The 12,500-nt window shown below is 48.0% G+C and overlaps 2 protein-coding genes across 2 annotated transcripts in view; one reads left to right on the top strand and one right to left on the bottom strand.

The window, feature by feature from the left end:
* Positions 1–547, top strand: part of ezrb (ezrin b) — a 30,024-nt gene extending 29,477 nt beyond the window's left edge. Inside the window, exon 12 of the mRNA XM_061241499.1 lies at positions 1–547. This exon is cut by the window's left edge and continues 1,404 nt beyond it. The gene's annotated coding sequence lies outside the window, so the exon portion shown is untranslated.
* A 632-nt stretch (positions 548–1,179) lies between these two features.
* Positions 1,180–12,500, bottom strand: part of sytl3 (synaptotagmin-like 3) — a 21,708-nt gene continuing 10,387 nt past the window's right edge. Inside the window, exons 8-15 of the mRNA XM_061242404.1 lie at positions 10,735–10,872; positions 8,924–9,099; positions 6,834–6,927; positions 6,411–6,590; positions 5,954–6,065; positions 4,761–4,860; positions 3,925–4,130; positions 1,180–2,029 (exon numbers count right to left, since the gene is read on the bottom strand). Of these exons, the coding sequence (XP_061098388.1) occupies positions 1,950–2,029; positions 3,925–4,130; positions 4,761–4,860; positions 5,954–6,065; positions 6,411–6,590; positions 6,834–6,927; positions 8,924–9,099; positions 10,735–10,872 (1,086 nt within the window). The 3' untranslated portion in view covers positions 1,180–1,949. The remainder of the gene's footprint in view (positions 2,030–3,924; positions 4,131–4,760; positions 4,861–5,953; positions 6,066–6,410; positions 6,591–6,833; positions 6,928–8,923; positions 9,100–10,734; positions 10,873–12,500) is intronic.

Genomic DNA, 12,500 nt, shown 5'->3' with positions numbered 1-12,500 from the left:
TTTCTCTCTCTACCCCCCCCCCCCCCACACTTTTAATTTTGCATGTTACAACTCATGACATCATAAATATAGGAAATGCACATGATGGCATGATGTCATGATGTCACTGAAGGAAGCCTGAAGGTCAGGTTTAGACGCATGTCTGATGCTGTGGTTACACACACACACACACACACACACACACACACACACACTCTCACGTGCTCACACACACACACACACACACAGATAAGACAGACTCACGCACGCACACACGCACGCATGCACACACGCATGCGCATTAACACACACACACCTACGCACGCACACATAGACTTGCTATTGATGTTACATTAAAATGTCTTCTGAGCTTTTTTCCGGAAGCCCGTTTGTAGAGCTGGTTTTGTGGGTTGCTGAGATCACCATGGTTACGGCTCAGCCTCCGGGCCCAATCCCTTGGTTCTGTGAGATCACATGGCCCACTGTACCTCTGCCATGGGTTCGAGCTGAACCGGTTTCATTTGTAATGAGGTGAGCAACATATTGGCAATAAAGACCTGCAACAACAGCGACAGTGTCTGAGTGTGGTGTGTCCTGGGGGAGATCTGCCTCTGCACAGTCATGGGTCTTAAGAGTAATCGCACCTGTTTCAGCCCGGCTCTCTCCTACACAGGTTTATAATGATGCATTCTGGGGTGGGTAGAGTAGGTGTGCGCCTCTCATTTGCATAAGATATTCTCTAACCAATCGGGTGCCGGCAGAGTCGTATTGATCCGTAGCGGCTGTGAAAATGAGCCGTTAAAATAAACTGACAAATTTGTGGGCGTCAACCATTTTCAAACTGGATATGTGATTGGCGTTGATGTGTGACATCACCGTACCCTGAACAGGTGCGAAGGAGCACTGCAGACTATTTTTAAAACTATATGCAGCACGACACACTTCCACCAGTACTTTAGACCAAAATGATATTTCATTAATGTTGCAAAAATGCCATGGATTTAAATGTTTCACTATAAAGTAGTCATACAAACACGTCTACAGCTAAACGTGTGATCTAGGGTGCAATTACCCTTTAATGCTGAAGCAGTGTGTTCTTTTTTCCACTCAAGTGTAGTAGGAAAACATGTATAAACCCATATAAAATGCAGCAGGAATATTTTAGTGAGCCGCTATGGTTCTGATACGGGTATAAGAACGTTTATTGGACAGAACAGAGTTTATTTTTATTTTATTAGATTAGCGTAGGAACAGCCAGGACAGAGGGTAGAGATGCAGTGTTAACAAAATAACCCATTCAGGAAAAAGGCAGCAAGCAGACAGATGTGCTCATTCAAAAGACAACTTGTGTGTTAGGATTATAACGTTCCCTCTGTTTGACAGGAAGTGCATTGAAGGGCGACATTTCGACATTTGGGAAGAGGGGGTGGGTGTGTCCTGGGGCAAGATGGTTTGGCTCTGATTGGTGGTTGGAGGTATTTCAGAGGGTATGATTGGCCTCTGTCTCTGATGATCTGCAGCCAGACGTTGGGTTTTATTTCTGTTTCAGCTGAAATGTCCTCACAGGTTTGGTGCTGGAGAACAGTTTCTCAACTCCAGTCCCCAGGACCCAGGAACTCACACGCCCGATCTAACTAATCTTGGGCATTTTTGGTGGTTTGATTGGTTCAGTCATTAAATTAGGTGTGTGAGTTCCTGGTTACAACAAAAACCTTCTGGCACATGGGGCCAGAGGACTGGAGTTAAGAAACCGAGCTGGAAAATATGCCCTTGGTTGATGATGTAACGTCTGCACAACGTTGCCCCCATGTTTTCTGAACATCCCCACAACGTTGCCCCCATGTTTTCTGACCATCCCCACAACGTTGCCCTCAGGTTTTCTGAATGTCTGCACAACGTTGTCCTCAGGTTCTCTGAACGTCTGCACAACGTTGCCCTCAGGTTCTCTGAACGTCTGCACAATGTTGCCCTCAGGTTTCGCTGGCCTGGACGGGCAGGCCAAAGTCATGCCACGTGCTGGGGGTTTGCTGGACTCGCTGCCATGACGACGCTAGAGGAAGAAGAGACGTTTCAGGGCTGGGGCCATTATTAAACGGCAACAAAGGAAAAACGAAAAACATTTTATGGAGGAAAATGAGGTCGACCATTTTGTGTGCCGTGGCAGTTAGCCTGACCTCAGCGCTCGGTCCTCACAGGAATGTCAAATCGAAACGAAATCGTTTGACGCAAAGCTTCAGCCGAAAATAGCTGTCCTCGCTAACTGGAAATGAGTTTTCAATCAAACCGTCCGCAAACACAAAGGACTGCCTTCAGTACCTTCAGATAACGGGAGTGTAAATACGGCGCTGGGTGTTTGTTCAGCCCAGTGTATCCGCTGTGTGTATAACAGAGCCTGTCTGTGGGTGCTTACACAGCGATTATTACGACTGCAATAGCTTTGACGCGGGTTGCATTAAACGGACACATTTCTCTAAAAATCATTATAGCGTCACTTGAAAATACAGGATGGGGAAAATATTTGTGGTTCTGGCCGCTTATTTAACCTGAGCACTGATTATATATGAATGGAGCTGTTCAAAAGAAATCGGCTGGACAGAATTGTCCTCGGGGCTTTTGAAGTTATTTGATGGCGGCTGTTCCAGCTGCCGGTGTTCGTTTTTAATCACCGATTTAAAGAATTCACAAAACATTCCGTCTCCCAACAACAAAGATGCCGATTTGAAGGTCTACATGAAATACACTGTCAATTCAGAATAAATAATAGTTTTGAAAATATGTTTTAAACAATCCTAGGTCAAATATATTTGAGAATGACCTGTGGGAAACCTTGACATTTCCTGCAATTAATGATCAATTGCTAAATTAAATACATTTTGGTCCATTAGGTCTGTTCTCAGACATATTTTTCCAATTGATCATGCTGCACATTTTATTTTGTAGCAGGTTTAATTCTGACCTCATCTCCAAGGGTGTGTTTTCTAATTTCACTGCTTTCTAAATCACTGTTTCTCTACTCCAGTCCTCAGGACCCACTTGCCCACTTGCTCACACAACTGATTTAATGACTGAACTAACCAAACCACAAATATGCTCTTGATTAGTTCATCAGGTGTGTGAGTTCCTGGTTACATCAAAAACCTTCTGGCAAGTGGGTCCCAAGGACTGGAGTTGTGAAACACTGCTCTATAGTACCTGCAGTGCGTGAGTGTGAGTGAGTGTGTGTGTGTGTGTGTGTGTGTGTGTGTGTGTGTGAGTGTGAGTGAGTGTGTGTGTGTGTGTATGTGAGTGTGTGTGTGCGTGAGTGAGTGTGTGTGTGTGTGTGTGTGTGTGAGTGTGTGTGAGTGTGAGTGAGTGTGTGTATGTGAGTGTGTGTGTGTGTGTGTGGGCGTGAGTGTGTGTGTGTGTGCGTGAGTGTGTGAGTGTGTGTGTGCGTGCGTGTGTGTGTGTGTGAGTGTGTGTGTGTGTGTGTGTGAGTGAGTGTGTGTGTGTGTGTGAGTGTGTGAGTGTGAGTGTGTGTGTGTGTGTGTGAGTGTGAGTGTGTGTACTTGAAGCACAGTGTGTGAGTGTGTTTTGATCGCCCTGTGTGTGTGTGTGTGTGTTTTGATCGCCCTGTGTGTGTGTCTGTGTGTTTTGATCGCCCTGTGTGTGTGTGTGTGTTTTGATGGCCCTGTGTGTGTGTGTGTGTTTTGATCGCCCTGTGTGTGTGTGTTTTGATCGCCCTGTGTGTGTGTGTTTTGATCGCCCTGTGTGTGTGTGTGTTTTGATCTCCCTGTGTGTGTGTGTGTGTTTTGATCGCCCTGTGTGTGTGTTTTGATCGCCCTGTGTGTGTGTGTGTGTGTGTGTGTTTTGATCGCCCTGTGTGTGTGTGTGTGTTTTGATCGCCCTGTATGTGTGTGTTTGGATCGCCCTGTGTGCTGAGCAGTAGAACGGTATCGTCACGGTTACCTTCCTCCAGCCGGGCTGTGCCCAGGAGGCGGGGCCTCGGGCCCTGGGGGGCGGGGTCCCACAGGCTCAGCTCCAGGCTCGCCCCCTGCAGGCCAGGTGCCGGTACTGCGCTGAACTCCAGCCTGCCACTCCAGAGAGACCCAGAGCCCTGCTCCTGCAGCAGTGCCTCCTGGGACTGCCGTGGTCCTCCAGGGAGAGACAGGAGCCTGCCAACCCAAACATACACCTGTCACACACACACAGGCTCACCCAAACACACACCTGTCACACACACACAGGCTCACCCAAACACACACCTGTCACACACACACATGCTCACCCAAACACACACCTGTCACACACACACAGGCTCACCCAAACACACACCTGTTACACACACACAGGCTCACCCAAACACACACCTTTCACACACACACAGACTCACACAAACACACACCTGTCACACACACACAGGCTCACCCAAACACACACCTGTCACACACACACAGGCTCACCCAAACACACACCTGTCACACACACACAGGCTCACCCAAACACACACCTTTCACACACACACATGCTCACCCAAACACACACCTGTCACACACACACAGACTCACCCAAACACACACCTGTCACACACACACAGACTCACACAAACACACCTTTCACACACACACAGGCTCACCCAAACACACACCTGTCACACACACACAGACTCACCCAAACACACACCTGTCACACACACACAGACTCACACAAACACACCTGTCACACACACACAGGCTCACACAAACACACACAAGCTCACACAAACACACACCTGTCACACACAAACACACCTCACTTGACCTTACCCTCTCACGGATACATTTACACATCCGGGTGATTTGGTTAAATTCTCCACCATGTTTCTGGTTCCAGTGACCTGAATGGTGAGCTGGCCCAAGACAGTTCCTGTGTTTAACAAGAGTTCAAAGGTCATTTCCGGATTCAAACTTAGTTTTCCACATTTTTTGAATTCTTTTTTTTTTTTAGATATTTTTTCAGCCTTTTTCAGCTTTATTGGACAGTATATAGTATAGAGAGACAGGAAGAATGGGAGAGAGAGAGAGAGAGAGAGAGAGAGAGAGAGAGTGAGAGAGAGAGAGAAGAAGACATGCAACAAATGTCAGACGGTGGGATTGGAACCGCCGACGTGGCGGCTCACAATGAGCATGCGGTCAGTGCTCTACAGGCTGCGCCACCGAGACACCCCATTTTTAAAATTCTAATACAGAATTCCCAGTTGTGCCTCTCAAATCACGAATAGTCCAGGTCCCTGTTTCACAAAGCAGGATTACTGAGTTAGCTGGATAACTGCACTGAGTAAAACCCACAAAGCAGGATTACTGAGTTAGCTGGATAACTGCACTGAGTAAAACCCACAGAGCAGGATTACTGAGTTAGCTGGATAACTGCACTGAGTAAAACCCAGACCCTGCCCAAATCTAAAACATGGACTGAAATAAAAAGAGCTGTTCCAGGTTTTTACTTTGTGTAGTCACCCAGAAAAATCAGTAATCCTACTTTGTCGAACAGGCCCATTTACAATAAATCCTGCTAAGGTCTCTGACCTTGCACATGATTGGACTAATTATCGAAGAGCAGAAATGTGGGAATGGCCAGGGGCATGTTCAATCTGAAAGCGTTTTGCTACGTTTACGTTTCTCCCAACAGTGTGCAGCGTTTTGCAGCAGGCTTTGAGGTGTGTTTGCTCCCGTTTGGTGGGTGTCTCGGGGGTGTAGCCTGAATCAGTAACGACGTAGGCCTGCGCGTTAAAAACCGGAGAACGCCTTCTCAGACACCACAGGAGCAAACTCTACTATGTCAGTCAGTCCGCCCACGTTTCGCAACAGGATGTTCAGCGCGCCACCGTTTCAGTTTAAATAAGTTTTGCTATGTTTAGTCAGGGCCGAGCCCGGCCCTGGTATCTGCGGGACGTGGGGTCTCGGGGCGCCTGCGTTACGGGCCAGGGGAACCCGTTCTCTGCAGCCGGGCGGTACCGCACCTCCTTCCGGCTGGTCAGCTGGTCTGCGCTCCTGCCTGGGAGATGAGGAGGAGGAGGAGAATCTAACTCTGACCAGCAAGCCTCTGTTCTGCTGCTCCACAGCGATATCGGCCTGAAACATCAGCAGAAACATTATTATTATTATTGTTATTATTATTATTATTATTAGTAGTAGTAGTAGTCCTAGTAGTATTTGTAGCAGCAGCAGCAACAGCAGCTAACCGTTATGCTATGCTATGCTACACTGCTGCCATTCTCTGTGGGTGCTGCTAATTGCTAACCGCTATGCTACAGTGCTGCCGTTCTCTGCTGCTAACCGCTATGCTACACTGCTGCCATTGTCCGTGGGTGGTGCTAATTGCTAACCGCTATGCTACACTGCTGCCATTGTCCGTGGGTGGTGCTAATTGCTAACCGCTATGCTACACTGCTGCCGTTGTCCGTGGGCGGTGCTCACCGTCTTTGTTCTGGGACAGAGCTGGTGCCATCGGGCGCTCTGGGTCAAGTTCTCCTCAAAGTTCCAGCCGTCCAGAGGAAGGAGCGCCTCTCCCAGAAACACCCTCCTCTTCAGGGTCCCGGAGTGCCACACCGAGGCCTGCAGTGTCCGGCCTGCCAGGAGGGGGCGCTCCATCGAGAACTGCTCCACATACAACACAGAATTCAATAATGAAAAAGAAATGAGTGCAAGTCATTGGAGGAAAATGATAGCCAATCTATCGGCAACTTATCACACACAGGGCAAAACAAGTTCTAGACAATAGCGAAGAAGAATTGATAATCTGCATTTGCAACGGCATGGAATGGGTCTGTGCATCCAAACTGCGCTGTTAATGGACAGAGAGGTATGTTTAATGAGGGGCCTGTGGAGAGGTTTTCTCACCTCGAGCGTCTCGTTAAACACCGGGTCTGTGGTGTTCCTCTTCACCGCAGTCTTCAGCTTACTGCCGTCTGGCAGCAGGTGGAGCTTCACACACCTGAACACCGCACGGGGAGGGGCACACAATGCTCGTCAACCAATTAAAAGACTAATCAGTGAGTCCCCCTCCAATGGCATGAGTGTTAGCTTATGTGTATGTTCCTGTACTAGATAGAGTGCTAATTTATGGATAGATTTGTACAATAGACAGGGTGCCAGCTTACATGTATGGACTAAGTGGATTGCTAAACAGGGTGCTAATTTATGAAGGTGTTGGGGTACTAAATACGGTGCTTCTTACAGGTATGTTTGTGTACTAAACAGGGTGCCATCTTACGGGTGTGTGTGTGTACTAAACAGGGTGCTAACTCACGGGTGTGTGTGTGTACTAAACAGGGTGCTAACTCACGGGTGTGTGTGTGTACTAAACAGGGTGCTATCTTACGGGTGTGTGTGCACTAAACAGGGTGCTATCTTACGGGTGTGTGTGTGTACTAAACAGGGTGCTATCTTACGGGGTGTGTGTGTGTACTAAACAGGGTGCTATCTTACGGGTGTGTGTGTGTACTAAACAGGGTGCTATCCTACGGGTGTGTGTGTGTACTAAACAGGGTGCTATCTTACGGGTGTGTGTGTGTACTAAACAGGGTGCTATCTTACGGGTGTGTGTGTGTACTAAACAGGGTGCTATCTTACGGGTGTGTGTGTACTAAACAGGGTGCTATCTTACGGGTGTGTGTGTACTAAACAGGGTGCTATCTTACGGGTGTGTGTGTGTACTAAACAGGGTGCTATCTTACGGGGTGTGTGTGTGTACTAAACAGGGTACTATCTTACGGGTGTGTGTGTACTAAACAGGGTGCTATCTTACGGGTGTGTGTGTACTAAACAGGGTGCTATCTTACGGGTGTTTGTATACTAAACAGGGTGCTATCTTACGGGTGTGTGTGTACTAAACCGGGTGCTATCTTACGGGTGTGTGTGTACTAAACAGGGTGCTATCTTACGGGTGTGTGTGTACTAAACAGGGTGCTATCTTACGGGTGTGTGTGTGTACTAAACAGGGTGCTAACTCACGGGTGTGTGTGTGTACTAAACAGGGTGCTATCTTACGGGTGTGTGTGTGTACTAAACAGGGTGCTAACTCACGGGTGTGTGTGTGTACTAAACAGGGTGCTATCTTACGGGGTGTGTGTGTGTACTAAACAGGATGCTATCTTACGGGTGTGTGTGTGTACTAAACAGGGTGCTATCTTACGGGTGTGTGTGTGTACTAAACAGGGTGCTATCTTACGGGTGTGTGTGTACTAAACAGGGTGCTAACTCACGGGTGTGTGTGTACTAAACAGGGTGCTATCTTACGGGTGTGTGTGTGTACTAAACAGGGTGCTATCTTACGGGTGTGTGTGTGTACTAAACAGGGTGCTATCTTACGGGTGTGTGTGTACTAAACAGGGTGCTATCTTACGGGTGTGTGTGTGTACTAAACAGGGTGCTATCTTACGGGTGCGTGTGTACTAAACAGGGTGCTATCTTACGGGTGTTTGTGTACTAAACAGGGTGCTATCTTACGGGTGTGTGTGTGTACTGAACAGGGTGCTAACTTACGGGTGTGTGTGTACTAAACAGGGTGCTAACTCACGGGTGTGTGTGTACTAAACAGGGTGCTATCTTACGGGTGTTTGTGTACTAAACAGGGTGCTATCTTACGGGTGTGTGTGTACTAAACAGGGTGCTATCTTACGGGTGTGTGTGTACTAAACAGGGTGCTATCTTACGGGTGTGTGTGTACTAAACAGGGTGCTATCTTACGGGTGTGTGTGTATTAAACAGGGTGCTATCTTACGGGTGTGTGTGTGTACTAAACAGGGTGCTATTTTACGGGTGTGTGTGTGTACTAAACAGGGTGCTATCTTACGGGTGTGTGTGTACTAAACAGGGTGCTAACTCACGGGTGTGTGTGTACTAAACAGGGTGCTAACTCACGGGTGTGTGTGTACTAAACAGGGTGCTAACTCACGGGCGTGTGTGTACTAAACAGGGTGCTAACTCACGGGTGGCATTTCTTCCTCTTGGGGTCCCCGAAGGGCAGGTTCCTGCAGGCTCTCACTGAGACCTCCAGCCGGGACGTCCCGAGGCTGTACCCCAGGCCCAGCTCGATCTCCCCTGTCCTGCAGACGTTCGGGTCGAGGAGGCCCAGATCCCCAACACTGATGCTCCCCACACTGCCCTGGGGACCACACAGCAGGGCTGTCACCCTGAGTACCCTCTCACTGAGAACAGGGCCGTCACCCTGAGTACCCTCTCACTGAGAACAGGGCTGTCACCCTGAGTACCCTCTCACTGAGAACAGGGCCGTCACCCTGAGTACCCTCTCACTGAGAACAGGGCCGTCACCCTGAGTACCCTCTCACTGAGAACAGGGCTGTCACCCTGAGTACCCTCTCACTGAGAACAGGGCCGTCACCCTGAGTACCCTCTCACTGAGAACAGGGCCGTCACCCTGAGTACCCTCTCACTGAGAACAGGGGCTCTGAGGGTTTTACTCAGTGCAGTTATCCAGCTAACTCAGTAATCCTGCTTTGTGGGTTTTACTCAGTGCAGTTATCCAGCTAACTCAGTAATCCTGCTTTGTGGGTTTTACTCAGTGCAGTTATCCAGCTAAGTCAGTAATCCTGCTCTGAGGGTTTTACTCAGTGCAGTTATCCAGCTAACTCAGTAATCCTGCTCTGTGGGTTTTACTCAGTGCAGTTATCCAGCTAACTCAGTAATCCTGCTTTGTGGGTTTTACTCAGTGCAGTTATCCAGCTAACTCGGTAATCCTGCTTTGTGGGTTTTACTCAGTGCAGTTATCCAGCTAACTCGGTAATCCTGCTCTGTGGGTTTTACTCAGTGCAGTTATCCAGCTAACTCAGTAATCCTGCTCTGTGGGTTTTACTCAGTGCAGTTATCCAGCTAACTCAGTAATCCTGCTTTGTGGGTTTTACTCAGTGCAGTTATCCAGCTAACTCGGTAATCCTGCTTTGTGGGTTTTACTCAGTGCAGTTATCCAGCTAACTCAGTAATCCTGCTTTGTGGGTTTTACTCAGTGCAGTTATCCAGCTAACTCAGTAATCCTGCTTTGTGGGTTTTACTCAGTGCAGTTATCCAGCTAAGTCAGTAATCCTGCTCTGAGGGTTTTACTCAGTGCAGTTATCCAGCTAACTCAGTAATCCTGCTCTGTGGGTTTTACTCAGTGCAGTTATCCAGCTAACTCAGTAATCCTGCTTTGTGGGTTTTACTCAGTGCAGTTATCCAGCTAACTCGGTAATCCTGCTTTGTGGGTTTTACTCAGTGCAGTTATCCAGCTAACTCGGTAATCCTGCTCTGTGGGTTTTACTCAGTGCAGTTATCCAGCTAACTCAGTAATCCTGCTCTGTGGGTTTTACTCAGTGCAGTTATCCAGCTAACTCAGTAATCCTGCTTTGTGGGTTTTACTCAGTGCAGTTATCCAGCTAACTCGGTAATCCTGCTTTGTGGGTTTTACTCAGTGCAGTTATCCAGCTAACTCAGTAATCCTGCTTTGTGGGTTTTACTCAGTGCAGTTATCCAGCTAACTCAGTAATCCTGCTTTGTGGGTCTTACTCAGTGCAGTTATCCAGCTAACTCAGTAATCCTGCTCTGTGGGTTTTACTCAGTGCAGTTATCCAGCTAACTCAGTAATCCTGCTTTGTGGGTTTTACTCAGTGCAGTTATCCAGCTAACTCAGTAATCCTGCTTTGTGGGTTTCACTCAGTGCAGTTATCCAGCTAACTCAGTACTCCTGCGTTGTGGAACAGGCCCCAGGAGAGTTTTCTGGGTTAAAATCAGGGTGTGGCAGACCCACCCTCTTATCCAGGGGAAGCTCCGCCCCCGGAGACGTGTCATCGTCAGTGTAGGCGGGGCTAGACTCCGCCCCCTCCTCGGCTCTGTCCTGTCGCAGCAGCTCAGACAGGCTGGGGCGTCTGCACTCCACTGTGCACACCTGGAACACACACCTCTACGGTCACTATGGTTACTGTCTCCACTGTGCACACCTGGAACACACACCTCTACGGTCACTATGGTTACTGTCTCCACAGACACACCGCTACAGTCACTATGGTTACTGTCTCCACTCTGCACACCTGGAACACACACCTCTACGGTCACTATGGTTACTGTCTCCACAGACACACCGCTACGGTCACTATGGTTACTGTCTCCACTCTGCACACCTGGAACACACACCGCTACGGTCACTATGGTTACTGTCTCCACAGACACACCGCTACGGTCACTATGGTTACTGTCTCCACTCTGCACACCTGGAACACACACCTCTACGGTCACTATGGTTACTGTCTCCACAGACACACCGCTACGGTCACTATGGTTACTGTCTCCACTCTGCACACCTGGAACACACACCGCTACGGTCACTATGGTTACTGTCTCCACAGACACACCGCTACGGTCACTATGGTTACTGTCTCCACTCTGCACACCTGGAACACACACCGCTACGGTCACTATGGTTACTGTCTCCACAGACACACCGCTACGGTCACTATGGTTACTGTCTCCACTCTGCACACCTGGAACACACACTGCTACGGTCACTATGGTTACTGTCTCCACAGACACACCGCTACGGTCACTATGGTTACTGTCTCCACTCTGCACACCTGGAACACACACCGCTACGGTCACTATGGTTACTGTCTCCACAGACACACCGCTACGGTCACTATGGTTACTGTCTCCACTCTGCACACCTGGAACACACACCGCTACGGTCACTATGGTTACTGTCTCCACAGACACACCGCTACGGTCACTATGGTTACTGTCTCCACTCTGCACACCTGGAACACACACTGCTACGGTCACTATGGTTACTGTCTCCACAGACACACCGCTACGGTCACTATGGTTACTGTCTCCACTCTGCACACCTGGAACACACACCGCTACGGTCACTATGGTTACTGTCTCCACAGACACACCGCTACAGTCACTATGGTTACTGTCTCCACTCTGCACACCTGGAACACACACCGCTACGGTCACTATGGTTACTGTCTCCACAGACACACCGCTACAGTCACTATGGTTACTACATGATTTCCTCTCCTCTCAGAATAAAAGAGTTAGGGATGGTTACGGTTAGGGTTAGTGCCAAGGGTTACAGTTTGGAGGACAGGGTTAGGTTGAAGTTACATAAACATTATTTCCTAACCATCTAAATAGAAATAATAATAACATAAAATAAAAATATATATACATATATAAATTGTTCAGCCTTTTTCTAATCTTTTATTTTGCCATTTTTTCCACTGAAACACTTATTTTTGAACTTCGTTCAAAGATATTTCTATTCATTTATTTCACTGTGGTTGCTATGCGAACATGATTACCTTTCTATCTGAATGAAAAATAAAATGTATTCTCATATTTTTTCACGATTTGGATACAAGAAAAATGAAACCAGAAAACAATGAGGCTCCATAAAACATCTTTGCTGAAAAGTTAACATGCTGTAGAGAATTATGACTTTGTGTCATCCAACAGGACATCAGAATAACCGCTCAGATTTACAGAATTCCTGCTTTCAGTTATGTTTTCCATTTC

The sequence above is a fragment of the Conger conger genome, chromosome 5 (genome assembly GCF_963514075.1).
Source record: "Conger conger chromosome 5, fConCon1.1, whole genome shotgun sequence".
Taxonomy (NCBI): Eukaryota; Metazoa; Chordata; class Actinopteri; order Anguilliformes; family Congridae; genus Conger; species Conger conger.
Note: the sequence above shows the minus strand (reverse complement) of the source record. Positions and strands in the feature narration are given on the sequence as shown.